Here is a 23,021-nt window from a genome sequence, read left to right as displayed (position 1 = left end):
CAGCACAGAGGTCATGGCCGCTCGCCTCCCTCCAGCCCCTAACTCCCCCCGTGTGCCCACACAGACACACAGACACGTGGACGCAGGGACATGGGGACACGCACAGCATCATCTCTCTGCCCCGCCCCCGGTCCAGGGGGTCTGGTTCAGACTGGCTTTGGCCCCATCAAGAGGTGACCGGAGGGTGAGCCAGGGTCAGCACCTCCTGCCCAGACCCAGCCACCTCGGTGCAGCACGCGACCGACAGAGAAGGTTTGGGTGTGGAGGGCGCAGAGAGCAGAGGCGGGCGCACAGGGGGGATGCCGGTGACCCCAGTCCCCCGGGGAGACCCGCGAGCAGGCTTCACGCTGAGCGCAGGGGCCGCGCGCGCCCCTAGACCCCAGACCTTGAGGTCGTGCTGGAGTTCCGCCAGCAGAAGTGGGTCCTTTTCCCCTCAGGTGCCCGCAGCCCGTGGTGGGCACCACAAATTTGATTTGATGCCGGAAGGGGGGATTCTGAGCCCGGAGGCCCTCACCACCCTTCTCTTCAACAGGGTGTAAGTGGCAGGCCCTGGACAGAGTGTCCAGAGGGCCCAGGGCCACCGGGAAGCTGCCCTGAGACCTGCCAGAGAAGGGGGATGGGGGAGGGGGTCCCGGCTGGCGGAGCCTCACCTGTACTCTGCAGAGCTGGTACCTCTTGGACGTGCCCGTGCAGGTCCGGTTCCCAGTGCCCATGACAGACGTCCTCCTGGCGGGAGGACACGGGCTGCAGCCCTGACCCTGCTTCTGCTCCTGGGCGGCCTCTGGGCTACTCCTCCACCACGCTGCCCCCGAGCCTGCTCTGATTCCTCTGACTGAGGCCTCCTTCCTCCCCACTCAAGCCCCGCTGCTGCACCAGAGCCCTCTCACGTCACAGGTATTCCGGTAGTTTGAGGGTGTTTCTCAGCCCCTTCTTCAGGGGGAGGGGTGAGATCCAATTCACCTCTCTATCCCCAGCACACAGCAGAGGGTCTCAGGACACAGAGTTAGTAATAAAATAACCACATTTCCCATGTATGGGCCCCGTGCTGCAGTGCATACACACACACTGTCTCTTGTATTCTCAGAAATGTCAGGTGGACTCGAGCATAATCTCCACGCCACAAATGAGGAAACGGACGCTCAGAGAGGTTAAGTGACTTGCCCAAGGTCACACAGCTAGGAAGTGGCCGAGGCAAGATTTGAACCCAGGTCTGGCCAACAGTAACCACTGCACCTTATGCTTCCCCCATGTTTATTCAACTCAGGTCTTCAGAAGAGAAACCCAGGGTGGGCCTGGCCCCTCACTGAAAGAGCACTAGAAATGGAGCAGGACGAACCCCAGGACGCTGTTGCCTGGGACCCAACAGAAGCCACGTCCTCAACGGAAGCCAATGAAAAGACTGACTTGCTCACCTGGCCTGTGCAGCCTCAACCTGAAGACCCCTCTCCCAGCCCGAGACCCCCCCACCTCCCAGGCCTCCCTCTCCCGTGCAGGCGGCCCCACTTTCACGCCAGCCCCTCAGGGCCACGTGCTCAAGCCCCGCACCTCTGCTGCAGGCAGTGCCGCTCCTGGGACGTCACCCCAGCCCCGCAGCTGCGGGAACACGCCGTCCACTTGGTCCACTCTCCCCACCAGTAGGCGGTGGCATCGGTGCCCGCCTCCAGGCTGTTGGATGTTGGGCTGTTGTCCTGGGTGAGAGGCCCCACGACAGTTAGAAGGAGGCTGGAGCACCTGGCCGGACGGGCCTGCCGTCCCCGTGCCCTGGACAGGAGGACACAGCCCCCTGGGTGGGTTGCTCGAAGCCTAGGCTCAGATCTCCAGGGCGGTCTCTGGGGGGCCTCCCAGGGAGCTGTGGGCCTCGGGTCCTGCCCCATCTGGGGATCTGGAACATCCTGGGAGCTTGGCGGGATCCTGAGGCTGAGCCTAACCATCCTTTCTTTTCCCCGAGCAGCCTGGGTTCTGCGGGACCCAAACCCGCCCGTCTACACGCCACACTCCGGGGCTTCTCTCAGAAGGTGAGCAGTCAGCCCCTGTCCTGCCGAATCAGCAAGGACTCTGGAGCGGCCGGAGCCCCGCACGCAGGGGCTGGCCTCACTGGCCTGTAAGGCACGTTCCCGGGAGCGGGAGGGGATCTGGGAAGGCACTCCAGGACCCCCGGACCCCTGCCCCGTGTCTGCCGCCCAGCCCTCAGCGTCAGCCCACCTGGGCGAAGGGTCGTGCGCCCCACTCACCACGGCCCCTGTGGACGATGCACCCCCAGCCACAAGTGCCACAGCCAGCAGGGACCAGGCCCAGCGTGAAGGCTGCCATCTGCCATCCATCCTAGGAAGCAAGGGCACAGTCACTGCCAGGCCAGGTCCAGCTCCTCCTGCAGCTGGCTGGAGTCCGCTTTGGGGAAAAGCTCCCGGAGCCCACCCAGTGCTGAGGCCTGAGGTTATCTGGGATTGGCTGGTAGTGGCGGTCTGGTGGCCCTGTTGGGAGGGCTCAATGAACGATTAGAGATGCCTGCACGGGCTTGAGACACTAGGGTGGTGGTGTGCACACTACGCCCGTACCACCTGATCTGAGGGCATCTGGGGACATGGGCCACGCTTTGCCTCTGAATAGCTGAGCTGCCTGGGGAACGCCTGGAGAGAAACCCAGGGACACCTATAGGCCCAGGCTGCATCCATTGGATGAAGGCGCTGAGGGTCGATCCATTACCTCGGCCGGTGGACCCGACCAAGAGCACCTTGGGATTTTTATCTGTTCAGCACTTGCTGGCCACGTGGGAGAACGATCCTTCCCGTCGGCTACATGGAGCTGCTGGAGGGGGCCGTGGACGCCACAGACTCTGCCAGGCCCTCTCCCTCCCTGGACACAGCTTCCCCCTGCCCTGAGGGACCCCACGCTGCGCAGAGCCCAAGCGTCTGTGCCCCCTCCTTCCCAAGAGAAGACACACAGCTTGTGCCTCCGGAGTGCTGGAGCGAGGGTGGCCTAGGACCACGGGGCTGTCTCCCAAGAAGTCAGCACCCTCAGCACAGAACACTACTGGACCTCCGAGCCAGGGGTCAGGTCAAGGGGAGCCTGCAGCCTCCCGGGCCCCCAGCCTCCCCTATCTGTCCCTGAGACGGAGGAGTGGGGCCTACAGCGGCCTCTGTCCAGGGTTTGTCTCAGGTCCCGAGTTGTCACTTGCCAGGGGTTGGAGGAGTTTCCGAAGCCATCAAGCCCACCCCCTAGAGCCTGGAACCAGAGAGGGGAGCCAACTTGCCCGAAGCAACACAGCCAGGTGGCCGACCAGCCCCCAGCCCCCAGAGCAAACTCAGGGACTAATTCCAAGGAGAGGAGGCAGGAGAGCCCCCCTCCCCCACGCCTGCCAGCCCTGAAACTAAGTCCACATCTGCCCCCTTCTCTCCTCCTTCAAACCCTCGTTTCCGCACAGCTCAAGCACCTGCAAATTTTCAAGAGTTACGCCAATGACACCCTCACACCCCAAGAATGTCTCTGCCCTCTGTCTGCCCCAGGCGAGGCGGCAGTACACCCCAGAGCCTGGAGCCAGAGCCCTTGAGATCCGCACCTCCCGGCCGGCGGCCTGCCACCGCTCCAGCCGGCTGCCGCCCCTCCCCCGCAGGCCTCCATCTACACCCCCCAGCCTCCCGCAGGCACAGAGGCCCCTCGGCGTCCCATTGGCTAGTCTGTGCCCCGGCTCCTGCCTGCAGGCTGAAGACAGGTGCTGAGCGGCTGCACACTTGGTTTTCATTAAGGCTCCCAGACACCGCTGGCTGCAGGCCAGGCCCGGCTCACGCGGGACCCATCCCTCCCTGGGGTCCAAAAACAGCCACCGGCCGGCGGGAGAGACTTGCCGTGCAAACAAGGGCTTCAGGCGCGGTAGGCTAGGAGCTGAGGGGCCCCCCGCGCTCACGCTCGGAGGGTCTGGACCCCTCCCCACCAGCCCTGCTCCTGTTACATAACGGCTCCCCCGAGGGGCCCGGGGATGCCATGCGTGCACTTGGGGCTGCATCTCGTGCCCTGGCAGGGCTGCGGTGGGAAGCGGGACGGCGGGGAGGAGGCCTACCTGGCCGGGGGTCAGCAGGTTGTCCTCGGACGAAAGGGGCCGAGCCTCTGCTGCGGGCAGGCGGCGCCAGGTGCGCGGTGCGGGGGAGCCTCGGGGCGCAGAGGGCGGCGGGCTGGGCCTCTCTCCCTTCCTTCTCCTCCCTCTCGCCGCCTCCCTCCTCCACTTCAAAGAGCACCCACGAGAGGGGGTTCCCGGGAGGCGCGCAGCCCAGTGGCAGCTCCGCGGCGCGGCGGCCTTTATAGCTGTCAGGCAGACAGGGAGGAACTCACACTTCCCACCAGGCTGCTCCCCCCTCCCGCCGCCCGCCGGCCGGCCTGGCGCACACTTTAACCCGCTCCGCGCCTCTGGAGCCCGGCCAGGCCGGCCCAGCTGCCTGCTGACTGCTGCCGCGGCCACGAGCAGGGAGGCCGCCTTCCCAGGTCCAGAACACGGGACTGCGTGTCCGGGTGTCCAGACGGAGTGCCCACTGGCCCGGGGTCACAGGGGAGGTTGGCGGCGGCAAAGCCGAGCCCCAGGCTTGGTCCGTCGGATTTCTGCTTCCAGAGGGGGCCCAGTCTCTGCCACTCCCCGGAATGGAGTCCGGGGTGTATGAGGCATCCAATCCAATAGCTCCGTTTTACGGAAGGAAAGACTGAGGTCGAGAGGGGACACCATGCTCTGAGGTCATCCAGCCAGCCTTGGAGAGATTCTCCTGAGAAACGGAGGCCTGAGCAGGCGGAGGGACTGAGGGAGACGCAGCAAGGCTCAGCTGAGGGTTCCGGGGAAGGGACAGAAGTGCCCACGGCCTGCGGGCCAGACGGCGAGGACGGCCAGAGCCGGTCGGGGGGAGGCGCGCGGAACTCTGCAGATGTTCAGCACCAGCTTGGCAGGGCACAGCGGCCTGGCTGGGCGCGGGCCAGCTGGGCAGCCCCTGGCAGGCCGGCGTGGGGCTCCAGCCTGTGTTCCTGCTGAGTCAGAGCGTGGAGCAGAGCACGGAGCCAGCGGCACGCACTTCGGCCCCCAGACACCCAGGGAGGACCCCAGACATTGCAAGTTGCCCCGGAAACAACGCCAGGCGCCCGCCCCGCACACCAGCCTCCCTGGAGCCCACCCTCCCGGCACCTCCGCGCGGTGGGGGTGGAAGTGGGGCGGCCCTGAGCCATTTCATCCATCCCCCTGCCTCTGCGCTGCGGATGGCTCCCAGTGGCGCCTGGAAAGCCCTCCCCCTCCCTGCACCCTCCCTGCCGGAAGGAACTGTGGTGAGCTCCTCCAGTTGCCTCCCTGGGCGACTGAGAATCATTCCACCCCTGGGAAGACTCTGCCACCAACAGGAATGGTCAGGGAGGAGAGCAACCAGAGATGATCCTGAAACCAACAAGGCCTGCTGCCCTGCATCGAGTTCTCCCTCTGTGCTGAGAGCTAGGAGGTCAGCATCTTTGCTCTCCCCACTTTACAGATGGAGGAACTAAGGCCCCGAGACCGCTGGGTGGTGCCCGGGGTCGCACGTCTGGGGGCGGCACATCAGGGACCCCAGCGTCCTTACTGAGCACATCCTCTCCATCTGGCAGGTTCTTGTATCACGTTCATCCTCCCCAGACCCTCTTGGAGGCAGGTCTCCTCCATCCCATTTTCCCCCTGGGGCCCCTGGGTGGTTGGGAGGAACCAAGACTCAAACCCAGGTCCACGCTGCCCCCTGGGGTCAGCATGCTGAAGCGCAGACACGATGGAACCCGTCACGTGGCACTGGTGCGCGTGCACACACGCACGCACGCACGCAACCTCACAGGCACACACAGGGGCACACGCTAATGCACACACAGGCACACACACTCACCGACCCCTCACAGACACACTGCTGATGACTCGCGCCCTGGGGCCTCTGCCCCCACCCCTGCCCCACCCCTGCCCCGCCCCCCAGGCGCCAGGGCCCTGATCCCCCGGCACGCTCCCGAGCTCTCCGGGCACTGCTGGATCCACGTCCAGCCAGCACCAGGGTGACTAACGGTTTCCCTCGGGAGGGACCCTACAGCCAGCAAACACCCCAGCGCATTCTCTTAGCTCAACGGGACAGTGCCTGGGAGGCGGGCTGCCACCCCCAGCTCTGGGACCTCTAGCAGGTGTGTGACCTGGGAGGGCCACACGTCCACCCTCACCCCACCCTCTACCTCCAGAAGCCGGCCGGGGCTCCCCCACCCCGAAGGACTCCAGCAAGCCCCCAGACTCCAGAGCCGCAGGGAGCTGTGACCACTGCTTGGTCCACTGGTGGTCTGGGGGTTTCGGAGGGAGACGTCAGGGGTCAGGGAAGGGCCCGGGGCCCCTGAAGACCCTCGGAATTGCGGGGGGTGACTGGTGATAAAGAATCAGGCACAGGCAGGGGGTGCCTCCGAAGACCTCAAGTGCCAAGCGCGGAGCCACTGTCAGTTCTGGAGAACCGGTCGGGCTGGGCCTCCTGGCGGGGCCTTAGATGCCCTCGGGACCCACCGCACGGGGTCGCAGCCAGGCCTGGACGGCAGAACCCAGAGTATCTAAGAAGCTTCTAACCAGCAGCACAGTGGGTGTCCGGAAGAGCAGCCCAGGCTCAGAAGAGGCCATGCCTGGGGTCCAGGCTCTGCCGTCACCGTGTTGAAGGTTTAATCGTGTTATCTTAGAATTCGTGTTCTCGGAGCGACACTGGATGGGGTGATGGAGTGATGGAGAGACTTCTGCTGGGGGGCCTCCTACCCCCTGCACCTCTCAGGACTGCCCTCTGCCCTCTGGGAGTCTCCGGTGGGGTCCCAGGCACTCACTCCACAAGCTCCCCATGCCCAAAGGAGCACGACATTAACAGCAAATAAAAACACTCCTATTGTTCGGGAGAGGTCCTTGGAGGAATGAGAAAGTTTTGTCCTGCTTGGTGAAGAAGGGGCTCCCCGTTTTGCACTGAGCCCCACAGGTCACCCAGCGGCCCTCGGAATTGCTGCCTGCCAGCTCTGATGATGCCCGGGGCTCCCTGGAGAGTCACTGAAAGAAATGGCTCGGAGCCCCCATCTTGGTTCCTGCTGTCCCCTCTCTGGAGCCCTTCTTTCACACCCATCTGGACGTGCTTGGCCCTCCAGATGATTTTCTGAGGACACCTCCTCCAGGAAGCCCACCAGGTGGCCCAGCACTTCAATCTGGCTTCTCGCACTGAGCGGGATCTTCCCCGGCCTGTGGCTGTGACCCCACAGAGCGGGGGCTACTCCTGGTTCACACTGTATCTTAGCACCTGCCAGGGCCCAGCATCTCTAGCCAGGTGCTCAGTGCATGGAAGGGTGGATTTGTCCGGCAGTCCTTCGGGGTGACGGTGAGGTGTCCCCGCCACTCTCTGTGTGACACCTGTTTTTTCAGAAGGAGATTATCTTTCCACCAGAGCTTTCTGGATGTCTGAAGAGCTCGCAGACAGGAAATTGGGCACATTTCTCAGGGGAAGCGAGGTGAAGCGTGGGAAAACAAGGCGGAAGGGGAAGAGTCCACTTGGGGAAGGGAAGGGAAGGGAGGGGGTGGGGGAGGGGTGCAGCGGGCCATGGGATGACCAGTTTGGGTGGTCCCAGTGGTTGGACAGTCACGCCAGGAGCTGGGCCCTGTCCTGCACAGCCAAGTGTCTGAAACAGAGCTCAGAAAGACGGGGACCAGAGCCAGAGCCCCTGTGAAGTGGGCCCTCAACCCTGGCACCCAGAGGCCGGCCAGCATGGCCTGGAGGGTGACGACCTCTACCCTGTCCCCCGATGTCCTGCTGCCCACCCAGAGCCTGGGGCAACCCTGGGCACCTTCTGACAGCAGAGCTCTTGTACCCAACAGGGACTGGGCCACTGCGGGACCATGTGGCCAGTCTGGAGGTGGTTGGCCAGGACTGGAAGAGAACCAGGCTCCAGAGGGAGGCCCAGCAGCAAGTCCCTCCCCGTGAGCTCCCTGGGCAGATGCTCTGGGCCTGGGCTGGCCGTTAGGGAGGACCCAGCCCCACAGACCACTGGAGCTCAGCAGGCCGGACCACAAAACAGAGTCCTCCCCTCCCTCTTTGTCAGCACTGGCATTTTCCATTAGGCCAAGTCTCGAGGTTCAAGTGGGGGGACTTGGGGTGCTTAGAAAGAGGCTCCTTTGGCCCCAAATCTGGAGCAAGGACGGGGCCCCGGGAGGCCCCGTCAGGGCTGGGAAGTAAGCCTGCCGCTGGCGCTCCAGGGACAGACCACTGCCGGGCAAGGGGCAGTGGGACTGGCGGGAGCTGCGTCCTTGAGCTCCTGAATTTCACCGCCTGCCGAGGTGCGCAGGCCGAGCCCGGCTGTGCGGGGGTCACCTCCTGCCGGGACAGCCCCTCCGCTGCCGCAGGGCCTGTCCCTATGCCCTCCGTGACGCTATGAGACAGAGACGAGGGGCTCCATTTTGTGGATGGGGAGACTGAGGCTCACCGGACAGAGGGTACACCAAGGCCCCAGAGCTAAGAAGGGGCGGGGCCCTCGCCCGGCTCACCAGAGGCAGCTGGAGCTGCTCATTTCCAGTCATTAGCTGAGGACAGCACGAATGTTGTCACAACCCCAGTTGCAGAGGCCCCGGATGGTACTCCAGCCTGGGGACCCCCACGGGAAGAATCAGGAGCGTCGATACCCAGACCCCCTCCCACCAGGGGCAGGAGGGCCTCAGCGGGTCGCTACCCAGAGAGCCAAGGGCTGCTGTGCTGTGCTCTGGCGCTGCGGGTCGGGGGTTCAGAACGTGTAGGCTGCAAATGCAGCAGCTGGCCCCGCTCTGCTGGGCGGCTGAGCAGACAGACAGCTGTCCGGGAGGCGGGAGCCATGTGGCATTCCGGGCATTTCAGCACCTCTATAAAACCAGCCTTCTCCACGCCGAGGGGCCCGAGGGAGGGGAGGGTGGGCGGGTCGGCTCCCACTCCCTGCTCCCCAGGCTGTGGCTGCCCCGCCAGCGGCCCCCACCCTGCCCGGGACAGGCCCTGCCAGGTCCCGTTGGGACCAGCGCCACCTGCTGGGGAGAGGAGGGATGCGCCTGGGGGCCTTGGCTAGGAGCATGCGTCAGGGGCCAGTCTCCCCTCCTCTCCCGGCCTCAGTCTCCTCCTCTGTAAAATGGGGAGAGAGAGACGTCCACCCCCCCCACCCCCACCCCCCGCCTCCAGCTGCTGGCACGGCCCAAAGGGACAAAGTAGGAAGAGAGCTCAGCACATGCCAGCCCTGAATGAATGTCTGTGTGTGTAAATGGTTTTCAAGACACACACAGGGGTTCGAATGGAGAGCTCCCCCGCACCAGGGGTCAGGAGAGGCCCAGGGCTACAATATTAACGTGGAGGCAAGCCCGGCAAGGGCATCCTGGCAGAAGGAGGGCGCACCGCCTGTGGCATCCCCTTTGGCCCGAGCACCAGCAGGTGAGGGTGGGGTGGAGTGGGGTATCGGAGGCCGGCCGGTCGGCTGGCGGGACCACCGGAGCCCAGAAGACGGGGAGGCCAGAGCACGTCTCTGCTGTCTCCCAGCCCAGCCCGATCCGGCTCCCCCTGCCCTGTGCCTGGGGGCACAGCACCCCCACAGCAGCCGGCCTGCTGCTTCTACTCTGCCCCACCCAGCTCCCCAGGCCAGTCGCTTCCCTGGCCCCAGTGAGAACCGAGGGTCCTTTAAGTCCTGTTCAGAGCTGGACGCCTTCCCCTGAGCCAGTTGGCCTGTCTCCAGGCGGCCAGGTCTGCGACGGGAGCCACACACAGGCTGCACCCCGACCCCCATTCTACGCTCCGCCCCCCCAAAAGCGCTGCTCAAGTCCCAGCCTTTCTGTAGGGGGGTCCTTGGGCCACCCCGCCCCCAGGCTGGCCACCTGTCTCCCTGCTTTGGGGCAGCCCCTCTCGGCCCCCTTGGTCCTTAATGGTTACAGCACATGTGCGGCTCCCCTCCTGCTTCCTCCATCACCTCCCCCTTCTCTTTTTCCCCTCCCCAAGCTTGCAGCCCCAGCCCTGGAGTTTACAGCTGCAAAACACACACACACGCACACGCACACGCACACACACACACACACACGCACACACAGAGTCATGCACAAAACCGACTGTGGAATGTTTTCCTGCTCCTGAGCGGGGTTACCGCTCCGGAGAGTTCTCTCCTAGCACCTCACCTCTAATCCATCTCCTCGCCACACGATTTCTACCCCTTCTGGAAGCTGGGGCTGGGGGCTGCGGCTGGGCAGAAGCGGGGTGTGGAGAGGCGGGCCGGGATGATCAGGGCCCCCATGACCAGCTTGCAGGGGGCCGCCTGCCTCTTACCCAGAGCTGCACACACGGCACGATCTGGTTTTCCCATTTGGAGAGGGAACGGGGCTCCTAAGCGCCAGACTGAAACGCCCCGCAGCCCCGCCTCCCTGGCCTTTCATTCATTCTTTTCACAGAGTCATTCATTCAGCCAGTGTCTGCTGACCACCCACCACGTGCCAGGCCTGGCCCCGGACTTGGGTGGTGAGCTGGCCAGTCGAGCAGTGGGCACACACCCCAAGCAGCCCCGCACCGACCGCACGACACAGAGAGCTGGAGGCCCGGACGGGAACGAGTGGCGCGCTGGGCCAGCGCAGAGCACCCCAGCTTGCCTGAGCCGGGTGGGGACCCGTCCCACAGATGTCAGAGGAGGGCGAAGTGTGTGTGCAGGGGAGGCGGTGAGGCCGGGAAGAGGGGCGGGGTCCTAGCGTACCGTGGAGGCTGGGGTGTGCTGTGGGGGACAGGGCTGGCCGGGGGTGGCCCCGCGATCCCCCAGAGAACTTGGACTTCACGCTGAGGGCTGAGGGTGCCTTGGAAGGTGCTTGAGCAGAAGAATGACGTGACCACGTGTACTGAATGGGACTTTTCATGGCCAACGGCAGAAATGTCCCCCAGCCAACGTATGATAAAAAAAAGAGACTTCTGGAAAGGTGTGAGGGAGCTCCCAGATGGAAGGAAAGGTGGGTCAAGCGGGCCCAGGGGGCGTGGGACAAGCCGGCAGCCTCTCCTTGAGGCGCCGACACGCATGGGCACCTCCTGGCCTCGCCCCCGCTGTTCCCATACTCCAGATTCCAATTCCCAGGAGAACAAACTCCGGCGTAGCCACCCAGCGACCACAGGAACAAGCCACTGGACACAACGTGGCTGAATCTCAGGGTCATTCCGGGGCGGTGAGAGAAGCCAGCCCGAAAGAGTGCACACCGCGTGAGTCCATTTATACAGGCAAAGTCAAGCGTGTGGCAGAAACCTGAACAGTGGCTGCCTCTGCTGGGGCCTCGAGGGCTGTCCTGGAGTCACGGGGACGCAGGGGTGGTCACACAGCACATGTCAAAACTCATCGAACTGTACATGATAAATCTGTGCGTTTTGTTGTAGGCGACACCATTATATCATGATGAAAACCAAAACGGAATGAAAGCTGTCCTTTTGCTGGCAACAAGTAAACAAAAGAATTAATCAGTCAAGCAATGAATCAAGCAGTCCCTCCAGGGAGGGAGAATTGGCCTGGGGAGCTCCCACACTCCCATCGTTCCTTGGCCAGAGGATAACGGGGCGGTGTAGGGGGGACCCTGCTGGCCAGTTCCCCCAGGCCTCTTCAACAAAGGAAGGTAGTTTCCCGAAGGCCAAGGAATGCTGAGAGGGCTAGCATCCCCCTTGCGCTGGGGACACTGGTAGAGCTCGTCCAGTTCTGTGTACTTCAGGTCTGAAACTATGTAACCAAATAGAAAAGAATGTTAGTTTCATTTGTTTAGTTACCAAGGAAGCCTGTTTGGGGCAGCAGCAGGGGAGTCAGACATGCCCTGGGCTGGTAAATTGTGAAACTTATCTACAGGGTCCTTTTAGTGATTAGAATCTGCTGAACCTTGGGTTCTCTAACCTCTTGCCTCCTGTGGACGCGTGACTCAAGCAGCAGAGTCTGCTCTCTTCTTATTCTGGACGCCGGAGCACCTCGGGGAGGGGCCAGGGGCCAGGATGGAAAGTGGCTGGACATCGGCGATTGTGCTCCTGGGGACTCTTCTCCGAAGTTGCTGCCTCGGAGAAAAGAAGGCCGGTCTCCTTGAATCAACAGCTCTGACCTACCCAAAAAAAAAAAAAAAATCAGAGACAAGTGCTGATCACATGGTACATCAGCTGTTGAACCCTCTCCATGTGCTGCTGGACATGTGTGCGCACACCCCTGCCTCTCTTCAGGGCATTTAAACCACAGCTGCCACCGGAGCCCCTGGTGCAAGGAGCGGGCCTTCTCCCTTTCGCTTTTCTGCCCTGGAGACCCGGGAGGCCTGCACCTACCTCTCCCCACCAGCCCATGGGGACTCTGGCGGCCAAGCTGCTCCTGCCCACGCTCAGCAGCCTGGGCTTCCTCCCCACGGTCAGCATTGCTGCCAAGAGGCAGTTCCACATGGAGGCCATGGTCTACCTCTTCACCATGTTCTTTGTGGCGGTAAGTCCGGGGCCCTGGGGATAGGACCCACCCGGGGCCCCTCCCAGAGACGGAGGACAGGGGCTGTCTTTCCACCACGTTGCTCTGTTGGGTGATGAAGAAAAGTGATGATGGGGAGGTGGAGGAAAGAGCCCAGAGACCAGGAGAGAGGGCTGTGGGCCCCCTTCACCTTCCTGGACCTCAGTTTCCCCAACTGTGGCAGGAAGTCACCCTGGGATTGGTGTCTGCGAGACCAAGCCCACAGTGCGCCAGGGACAAGCCCCTCCAAGATCCCCCTTTTCTTGCCAACCACCCAAGGCTCCTCCTGGCTCCAGCTCCCCTCTTCACCCCCCCCCCCACGACTCTCCCTGGTACTCCAGGCCCAGGAGGGGGCTAGCAGGGCTCAGGGAACGTGTAGGGCCAGGGGAATCTGGTTCCAGGATTCTGCAGCTGGCCTCAGTTCAGGAGGGCCTGCTCACGTCGGCTTGTCTCTCCTTCTTGGGGCCTACGTCTCTCTCGGAGTCCTTCTTTCTCTTTCTATTTATATGTCTGGCTGTCTGTCTCTCTCTCTCTGTCCCCCTCCCCCGTCTCCCTGTGGGTCTCTTTCGCTCTGTGTTTCTCATGCTGGCTCGCGCTGTGTCTGGTTCTCTCTGGATTTCTGGAGCCATATCCTCACGGAATTGACTCTCTTTCTAAATCTCATGGTGTCCGTCCCTAGCTCTGTTGCCCTCATGTGTCTCTCTGGCCCTATCTATCCATCCCTCTAGCTTCTGTCTGTCTGTCTACCTACCTACCTATCTATGTACTATCTCTCTAATCAGTCATCTATACATATATCTAATCAATCACCTCTCTACCTGCCTGATTAGCCAGCAGCCAGCCAGCCAGCCAGCCAGCATCTCTCTACATCTTAGTGCCTTCCTGCCTCCCTGTCTGTGAGCCTCTGAGGCTCCTTCCAGCCACCCTTGCCGCTGGACCCCCAGAGGGGCCCCACTCTCTTTTCCTCCATCATCTTCCATCAGACCCAGCCTTGGTTTAAACCCAACTCCCTGATGAAGCATGCTCGGGGGAGGTGAGGGTTCCCGGACTCCGTGTGGCAGTGCCAGCCGTGCGTGGGCGCCCCCCCAGCCCCGAGCAGCAGGGCCTCCCCGGGCAGCAGGGCCTCCCCAGGCAGCAGGGCCTCCCCGGGCAGCAGGGCCTCCCCGGGCAGCAGGGCCTCCCAGCTCCTTCAAGGAATCTTGTCGAAAGCCGTTTCATTTGCTGCTCGCGGGACCCCAGCTTGGGTGAGGGCCAGGAGGTCTGCCCAGCAGTTGAGGAACCAGAGCCGGGCAGACAGGGGGCTTCTCTGTGAGTACAAGGGCCCAGGGCCGGGGAGAGGAGCCGGGGTCTTGTCCTCCAGGCCCATGTTGGACCCCGCCCCCGAAACCACAGTCACCGCCAGGCCACCCCTCCCCACTGGGGCTGAGCTGACCCCACAGCTGCCTCTGCGGCTGGCCTCAGAGGCCCACCCCGCCCTGCCCCACCCAGCCAGAGTGGCAGGGACAGCTGCGTCCGGCGACAAGTGTCCCCGGCCTAAAGACACAATCAGGCCCCTTCTCCCAGAGCCCCCAGTGGCACCATCGCCACTTCTGCCTCCCGTGTGGAGTCTTCTGTGTTCCCACCGGGCCCGTCCTGTGACAGCTGCTGGACCCGTGCTGCGTGTCGTGTCACGTGGAGTCCCCTGGCCCACCCCACGGAGCAGGGGCTCTCGTCCCCGTTTGACAGGGGCCTTCCACTCCAGCCCTAGGGGCAGTCCGCCGCTTGTCAGAGCTCACGGCCAGGACCTGCCAGGCCGGCCTCCGGAAGCCGCGCCCTCTCCTGCCAGGCATCCAGCCACCTGCCACCCGCGCCCCCGATCAGCGCCGTGCAGAGCCAGGTCTGCTCGGTCGGAAGAGGGAGGGAGGCACAGAGGCTGAGGGCCCACAGCTGCTTCGCCCTGATCCTTGGCAGGTGGCTCCCCCCTGAGTCTCACCTGCCCCACCTCTCCAGCAGGGGTGAACCGAGGGCCTGGGGGGAAAGGCCCCTCCTGGGCCAGCTCTCCTTCAAACCGCTCCAAAGCCTCCCTGACGCTGTGCTCACAGGCAAACACTTGGCCGATGGTAAGCCAGCTCTAGGCCGGGACGAGGCGGGTGACAGGGCACAGACCGCGTCCAGAATCTCAGAGTGATGAAGCCTTTAATCGTACATCGCGATCTGTGCTATGTAAGAGAGACAATGGGTACAGAGACAGCAGGGCTCGGGTGGGGGTGGGGAGAAGTAGTTCTGGAAGGAGCCGGAGGGTCACTCACAGGGCCTGGCTCTGCCTGCTGGAGCCACGGGGAACAAGTGTTCTTCTCCCTCCTCTCTCCTGGAGATGTGAGCACCTTGATCGCGCCCCACCTGAAGCTCCTCTTTGCTGAGCTAAACGGTCACATCCACGGCCTGATTCCTTTCCCCCAACCTGTTCTTTGCCAGCGGCACTTCAAAGGGTGCAGCTTCCGCAGCTCAGCACAGCTCTCTGGGGGGGGTCTGACCAGACAGAGGGGAGCAGTACCGTGTCCTCCCCTGTTCTGGACGCTACATCTCTGTTAATGCCTCCTCGGTGCACCTGAGCTTTAGTTCCCATGAAGTTGCCGCCAGTGGAAGCTCTAAATCGACCTCAACTTGCTCGACTCACCAGATGACCCAGGGCTCTCACCACCCCTGCACCGTAGCATCCCTGGCGCCTCCAGATGTGGGCTGCTGTCCTGCACGCCTCTCCACCCAGCTGAGCTGGGCTGACCAAGCGTCGCCTGTGCTGGGCTCCAAGCTTGTTTATGCCCTTGAGCTTGTCAAAATAATTACATCATGTCATTAAATATTACTTAAAAGGATGAAATGTGTAAGCGAAAGGAGACGGTTGTCCAGAAATAAGTTGACAGCTTTGAAAATACAGACATTTTGCTTTAAAATTGCTATTAAATTAGGCATCTGGCAGACAACTATAGGAGCGTGGGGAGGAGGGGGGCAAGGAGGACGCTGCTTTCCGCACCTGCCGGGGGGGGGGGGGCGGGGGCGGGGGTGTCTCTGCGATCTGTCCTCACTTTAGAGAAACAAACTGAGGGCTGCCGGCGGGTGGTTCTCAGAGCGGGCTCCCTTCCGGCGGCACCCCGAGATCAGCCCGAGACCCTCTTAAAGAAACAAACCTCTGACCCCCAACCCCGACCTGCTGAGGGGTCAACCCACAGGGCAGGCTCAGTACCTGAGAATCCGCAAGCCCCCCAGGGCTTCAGATGCCCGGTGGTCAGAGGGGTAAATGGTGGGAGAGAAGGCCCCACCGGCCCGTGCAGGGCAGACCGGTACCCAAGGAAACAGGCTCCAGCCTCAGCAGACCTGGATGCTGAGGGAATCTGTGGGTCACACGGGAGGGTCCTCACCTCTGCGGGCTTCGTCCGCAAGACCCTATGGGGGAGTAGTCCGCTGCGTCCCCACGTTTCAGATGGGGAAAAGAGCCATGGGCCATTCGGTGACTTGCCCGAGGTCCCAGCTCACGGGGCCGTGGCTCGGGGCCCAGGCATGGCCCCGGGGCTCCAGAGCTCTCCTCTCCCTGCTGACCGACCGTCTGGGGGTTTCCCGGCAGCTCTACCACGCCTGCAACGGGCCCGGCCTGGCGGTTCTCTGTTTCCTGCGCCACGACATCCTGGAGTACTTCAGCGTCTACGGGACGGCCCTGAGCATGTGGGTGTCACTGATGGGTGAGTGGCCGCCCCCGGTAGCCCAGCCCTGCGCCGGGGACCTGGGTCCCCCGCCACCCACCCTGCACTCGGCCAGCCAAGCCCGCCGACCGCCTCCCCGCCGCCTCTCATCTCTGAGAACCTCCTTCCTTACCCGGAGGTTCAGAGTGGTGCTCAGTCTGTGAAAAAGCAGGCGTAGCACTTCAGGGCCTCGATTCCCATTTTCCATAACCTTTTAAAGTGGCACATTTAGCAAAGGCTTGTTTTGACAGACTGAGCAGAGGCGTACAGAGGAAAAAAGGAAGCGCTCGGCCCCCTCCTTTCCCCCCGGAGAACCGCCGCTCGCAGTTCAGAATCTGCGCCCCCAAGGCTGTCCCCGAGGCTCGCACACGATTTTTAGCTCAGGTCTTTATGAAGATGGGACCGTTCGAAACCACACGGTTCTGAGACTGTTCTTCACTTACTGTGGACTCGTGGCGACGTCAGGACGCACGGTCCCCGTTAGACTGGGGACTTCCTGCTACGGGCACGGGCCTGTGAAGGACCCAGATCTTTCTCGTTTCCCAGCTGTGGTCTTCGTGTCTGCGTCCTAGTGGTCCCACGGGAGACATTCATTCCCGGACACCACACATTGATCTCTGTATTAGAGCAGCTTCCCGCCAGCCTAACCCAGGCTGCTCTGTCCACGGGAATGCAGCAGCCTGCTTGTCCTTTAAAACCAGTTGCAGTTCAGACCTTTGGGGGGCCCAGGCTGGGCCACGGGGTCTCCCTGGCAGAGGGGACACCGCACCCGGACCCCGAAGGGAGGGCCTCTGGGGGAGCAGCGGCCAGGAGGGGCGCGGGAGGCCCCTCACCTCACCCGGCTCTCTCCCTGGCAGCACTGGCTGACTTCGATGAGCCCAAGCGGTCGACTTTAGTGATGTTTGGCGTCCTGACCATCGCCGTGCGGACCTACCATGACCGCTGGGGCTATGGGGTGTACTCGGGGCCCATCGGCACAGCCGTCCTCATCATCACGGCCAAGTGGGTACGTACTGTGCGAGCCCGACGGTCGGGGCACCCTCCCCTGACGGTGACTCCTCCCCCTTGGGGTCTCCATCTACCTCCTGCCACGTGGGTTGGCAGGCTGGACACAGGGCCTCAGCTAACACATAGAAGATGACCGTCGGGTGCCCCAGCCATGCAAACCTGGTTTGTTTTACGTCTGTACTCACTAGCTCTGGACCTGACCCCAGTCACTTAACCTCTCTGCCTCAGTTTCCACATCTGTAAAGTGGGTGTTACAGTCCAGTACCTACCTCATAGGGTTGGTTCTTAGATGAATTGAGATAATGCCTCTTAAGGACTGGCACAGAACCTGGCTTCTAATGCGCTCAACTGTTTATTATTGTCATTATTATTATTATTGAAGAGAACGGCTGGTTTAGAGATGCCATATCAATTGGAAGTGGCCTGGGTTAATCTGGGAAGACGTCCTGGAGGGGCTGAGGCTTGAGCCTGGTTCAGATAAAGAGGGAGGACGTGCGTGAGGCCGACCGGAAGGTGGAGCTGCTCGTGGGCATGGAAGCAGCCTGAGCCAGACTGATGGCCCTTGGTTGGGCACCCAGGGGCCTGGCACCACGAGGCCTTCTACACGTGGTCCCCAGGCCTCCCCGCACCCTCTGTCATAACAAGGCCCTCCTGGCTGCAAGGACTGAAACCCGCTCAGACCAGCCCAAGGGAAAGAAGGATGCTTGGGCAGGGTGCACCCAGGCGTACTTCCTGGGCCCCCAGGGCAGGGAAGGAACTGAGCCTTGGGGACCAGAACAAAGCCCTGGGAAGCAGGAGGGCGGTTCTCTGGGGAAAGAGGTCGGGCTGGGCAGCTGATGCAGAAGGTGCAGACTGGGGAGGGAAAATAGAGTTCTGGTGGTGGTGAGCGTTCCAAACTCGCCCCACTCCTCTCTCCGCCCAGAGAGCGGAGGATTTAGTTTGCCAGTTGGTTGGTGAAGAAACCAGGCTCCGAGGTCAGCAATTTAACAAGATGTCACGGCAGGACAAGCGTGAGGCCGGGTCCTGACTCCAAGCAGAAGGGAAGGAGCCTCTTTCTCACCACATCTTGGGGAAGCCAAGCTGGCCCCGCGCTGACCCAGGAGGCCCCTCGGAGAGGGGCGGAAGTGTGCTGGGGTCTGACTTGTCTGGACCAGGAAGGACCACGTTAATTAACATTCTGGAATGCATAAACACACAGCGCTCTCCGTGCTGATAATTCGCTCCCTCCCTGGCAGGAAGTGGGATAAAGGCTCCCGAGTTGTGCCCTGGAAGGCGCTCCTCCAGCAGACCTTGGCCGGGGCTGAATCTGGGCTGGATTCTAATTAGCCAGAAGAGCGGTCACTCGCCAGTGTCCCCACGAAGCACCACGGGAACCGAGAGGGCTTCCTGGCTCCCTGCATCTGGGGCTCAAATGGTGTTTTCTAGACCATTAAATGTGGAGTTGATTTTGGCTTTTCAAGGACAGTTGTTTCCTGGAATGAGGGCTGAGTTTTTCTCGTGGAGGCCTGCCCCTTCTTGAGCAACTCTCAGGGACAGGAAGTGGAGAGAGATGGGTGAAGGGGCTGCGGAGCGGGGCCCGGGTGCCACCTGGGGCAGGATTGGCTGGAGGAGAGCTTCCGGGCCTCAGCCGGCTGCCCCCAGAGTCACGCTCCCTTAGCTGCACCCACACACCACCCGCGACATTGCAGGTCCTGATTCCTCACCAGCAATGGGAAATTTCAGAAAACTGAAAAATCAGGCATCGTTTGAGAATTCATTTGGTGACAAAACCTGCCCTGACCCAGCATGAAGCTACTCATGGTCTCTGTGTGATCCGCTGGCGGGGTGGGGGGTGGGGGGGCGGTGCCATTACGGGGAGCTGCCCTCCCCGCCGGGGCATCCACCGTCCACGATGTGTGCAGCCGTTTCCCTTGCTGAAATCCAAAACGTCCTGTGCGCTGAAAGGCCTTGGCCCGAAGGTTTGGGTTTTCAGGATGTGGACCCGCATTTACTTCACCTTTTCAGTGTATGTGAACCCCTGTGTTTAAACTCCCACTTGAGCCTTACTCTAGGTATCAGCATCTGAGGAATGGCAGGTTTCACACGCCGGTCGGGTGTGTCTAATAAATGCTACGATGAGTCTGTCGACTCTGAAAGTGACTGGAGGTCTCGCAGGGATGGCCACACTCATCTCCCACCCGCCACGGCCACGCCGGCGGGCGGGTCCCACACCGCCAATACCCCTTTGCTGTAGATAACCACGTGTCTGGTCCCCTCGGGTTCTCCTCTGGCTGGAAAGGGCGGCCTTCTTTCACCCCAAGAGGCAGACGGGGCAGGGGGAACTTGTGGGGTCAAAATGCCCAGGGCATCCACGGCCCGATCACCCAGGCGGGGTCTCCCTTGGGTCCTGCAGCCATTGGGCCAGATGCGTCCGGGCCTTTCCCTGAGCCCCATCTCCCACCTGAGGATGCCCAGGGTGCAGGTGCCCAAGGCTGCGGACTGAGAGCGTTCCTCTGGCCCCTCTCCCCGCAGCTGCAGCAGATGAAGGAGACGAGGCGCCTGTATCCCGACAAGAGCGTGTACACCCAGCAGATAGGCCCCGGCCTCTGCTTTGGGGCCCTGGCTCTCATGCTGCGCTTCTTCTTTGAGGTACCTGGCGGGGGACTGGGAAGCAGCCCACCCACAAGGGCTCCGGTCAGCAGGTCAGCTCCAGCCTGCTTGGCCAGGTGCCGAACGGGGCCGCGCCCCTCCCGGGGGCTCCAGCAGCGCCCCACTCGTGCACCTCCCTCCAGTCACGGTCTGGTCCTTCCCTGGCACCCCTGGCATTGCGGGGCTGTGTCGGGGGGGTCAGTACAGAGGGCTTGCATCTGATGAGGTGCACAGCCCGGAAGGGGCCTGGGGCAGCGGGCACACCTGGAGGAGGGAGGGAGAGGGGAGACGGGGAGAAGGGATGTGCTGGGGGAGGGGGGAGGGAGGAGCCCCAGCCGCATCATCAAAGGCGCAGTGAATTGGCGCAGACCTTCGGTGATCTAGGGGTTTGGTGGAGGGAAAGGCCACCATGGGCTGGACGGTGGAGGGAGGCTTCTTGGAGGAGGGGACTTGGCCAGACTCCCGAGGACAAGCCAGGGGGTCGGGGAGGAGCCCCTGTTACTGGCAGGTGCCATGTCACGCCAGGCCCGCAGCCGGGGCACAGAGCGGAGGACCCAGGGCGGGGCAGGGGCTGTGGGAGGGAAGCTGGGCTTCCGGGCGGGGGCTGAGGCCGCAGACCGGTCCTCCGTCTCCCCTGCAGGACTGGGATTACACCTACGTCCACAGCTTCTACCACTGCGCCCTGGCCATGGCCTTCGTCCTGCTGCTGCCCAAGGTCAACAAGAAGGCTGGAAGCGCGGGGCCCCCCGCCAAGCTGCACTGCTCCACCCTCTGCTGTGCTTGTATCTAACTGTGCCTCCCCGGCTCCAGGCCCCTGCCCCGCCCCGTCCCAGGCCTGGCGAGAGTCCTTCGTCCTTCCCGACCTGGAGAAGCGCCCCTCCTCGATCCTGAGGAGTCTCCAGGGCTGTGGGAAGCGCCCCACTGAGCGCTTCTTGAGAATCCACTTCTGAAGTTTCTACTGGGTACTAAGAACCATGCTGGAAAGGAAAGAACTTTCTCCCTCCTCCTAGGCCGAGGTCCCGACGAGTGGGTATGTCTGCAGAACCCTGGAGCCAGCGTCTGTCCCCCCCGCCTCTTCGCCCAGTCCCAGCCCCAAGGGGGTCTGCCGCCACCCCAGTCCCGTGTGCTCCCCTTGGAAACAGGGATTCCCACCCCTGACCTGTGCCCTCAGGCTCAGCGCACCAGGGCCAGCGGGGCCACTCTGTCCCCGGCCCAGGCCTGCCTGCCCCTTGGCGCCCCTCCAGCCGGGTCCCTGAATCAAGCCACTTTCATGTACTGAATGCCCAAGCTCTTCGCACTCGTCATTTCATCTAATTCTCAGAAACAGGGATGATGGCATATTCGAGGCCCAGAGCTGGACCCCAGCCCACTGTCCCTGGTCTGACACCACAGCATCCACTTCGCTATGGAGCTATCCCAGCAAGAGGCGGGAGCGCCCTCAGAGCCTTTGAGCTCCGGCCCAGCGTGGGAAGGTGGGCCTGGGTGCCAGGACCTTGAGCGGAGGCCAGCGGGCCCGCCGGGCTGGCCTCACGGGGCAGGGCTCGCCTTCCGCCGAGGGCAGAGGTCAGCCTGCTCCCATCCAGGGCCTGTCTGCACCGGCCCGGGGGTGCGGGCGGGAGCGGCCCTCCCAGACATCACCTCACAGACACTAGCCTCCTGCCTGCCGAATGGTCTGGGCGCATCTGTCAGGCAGGAGGTTCCCTACACCTGTCTGGGGCCTCTGCGTGTTGCCAGACGGTGCAGTTACCCACATCCGCACCCACCGCATGGGACGGCCCAGGATTTGTCCTGAAGTCACCTCCTCCACACCTCGGGGGCCGGGAGGGAGCTGGCTCCAGCACCGAGGGCTGGGCACAAGGCTGACCCGCCGACCGGGGCGCGTCTGTCGGCCTCCCTGAGCGCCCGGCGTCCCATGTCTTAGGGCCCTGGACACCGGCAATCTCACCCCAGCTCAGCCCCTTTTTGTCCCCACAGCCTGTTGATGACAGAGCAGCCCACCAACAATCAGGGTCCTCACCAAGCCATGGGGGGTGCGGGGCGGGAGCTGAGCCTTCACAGTGTCCCCACGGGAGGGCACGGGGCGCGGAAGGGCCTCTCCACAGAGCAGCTCTGTGCCCGGCGAAGGGGGTGCAGGTGCTGCCTCGACTGGCTTCTGGCCTTCTTGTTGGGGTGTGAGCACACACACGCGCACACAGACGCACATGTACACGCCACGCACAGGTACACGTGAAGAGACCGGGGCCCTGGTCCCGTCTCCCACACCCACAAGAGGAGACTCCTGTCTCAGCACCAGGTGGTAAGGCAAGAGGCAGACTCCGGGGCCACGGTGGGATGGCGGGAGCCAGGGGGCGTTACTCCAGAAACGGCGTCTGCGAGGTGGCTGGTCTCCGCCCACCACCTCCCTCCCCCAACCCCCGCCCCGCCACCTCCCTCCCCCAACCCCCCCGCCCCGCCACCTCCCTCCCCCAACCCTCCGGCCCGCCACCTCCCTCCCCCAAGGCCCCTCCGCCCACCACCTCCCTCCCCCAACCCCCGCCCCGCCCACCACCTCCCTCCCCCAACCCCCCCGCCCCGCCACCTCCCTCCCCCCATGCCCCCCCGCCCACCACCTCCCTCCCCCCATGCCCCCCCGCCCACCACCTCCCTCCCCCAACGCCCCTCCGCCCACCACCTCCCTCTTGCCCCCCCCCGCCCACCACCTCCCTCCCCCAACCCCCCCCCCCCGCCCACCACCTCCCTCCCCCAACCCCCCACCCACCACCTCCCTCCCCCAAGGCCCCTCCGCCCACCACCTCCCTCCCCCAACCCCTCCCCCCGCCCACCACCTCCCTCCCCCAAGGCCCCTCCGCCCACCACCTCCCTCCCCTAACGCCCCGCCCACCACCTCCCTCCCCCAACGCCCCGCCCACCACCTCCCTCTTGCCCCCTCCCATCCCCCCCAGCGAGTAGCCCCCCCCCCCAGCGCTGTGGCAGCACATGGAAAGTTGGAGGCCGCAGACGCTCCCGAGCGGGGAGCGGCGAGGGGCCCGCCGAGCCGTAAGCGCCGCACCAACAGGCTGCTCGCTGTGGCCGCGCTGATTTATGCGGCTGTCTGGGAGCCTGGCCAAGTCTGTAAGTCATGGACAGTTAGGAGACGCGCTCCAGCCCTCAGCCCTGTCTGCCTCTCGGGCTCCGGGCCCGACTGCGCCCCTCCTGAACAGGGCTGTCCCCCAC

At 63.3% G+C, this 23,021-nt stretch overlaps 2 protein-coding genes across 2 annotated transcripts in view; one reads left to right on the top strand and one right to left on the bottom strand.

Annotated features, from left to right (window-relative positions):
* The window catches only part of ADAMTSL2 (ADAMTS like 2), a 35,974-nt gene extending 31,732 nt beyond the window's left edge, over positions 1-4,242 (bottom strand). The window contains exons 1-4 of the mRNA XM_082657177.1: positions 4,055-4,242; positions 2,232-2,322; positions 1,546-1,688; positions 651-726 (exon numbers count right to left, since the gene is read on the bottom strand). Coding sequence (XP_082513303.1) covers positions 651-726; positions 1,546-1,688; positions 2,232-2,321 — 309 coding nt within the window. The 5' untranslated portion in view covers position 2,322; positions 4,055-4,242. The remainder of the gene's footprint in view (positions 1-650; positions 727-1,545; positions 1,689-2,231; positions 2,323-4,054) is intronic.
* A 7,820-nt stretch (positions 4,243-12,062) lies between these two features.
* On the top strand, positions 12,063-20,598 carry MYMK (myomaker, myoblast fusion factor; the record flags this gene model as incomplete). The annotated part of the gene is made up of 5 exons (XM_082657519.1): positions 12,063-12,441; positions 16,058-16,172; positions 17,030-17,178; positions 19,692-19,808; positions 20,449-20,598. Exons 1-5 carry the CDS (start codon positions 12,148-12,150, stop codon positions 20,596-20,598), a joined length of 825 nt encoding a protein of 274 aa, XP_082513645.1. The 5' UTR covers positions 12,063-12,147.
* Between the last annotated feature and the right edge of the window lie 2,423 nt (positions 20,599-23,021).

The sequence above is a fragment of the Grampus griseus genome, assembly GCF_964374135.1.
Source record: "Grampus griseus genome assembly, chromosome: 6".
Lineage (NCBI taxonomy): Eukaryota > Metazoa > Chordata > Mammalia > Artiodactyla > Delphinidae > Grampus > Grampus griseus.
The sequence above is the reverse complement of the archived record's forward strand: the minus strand, read 5'-3'. Positions and strand labels throughout refer to the sequence as shown.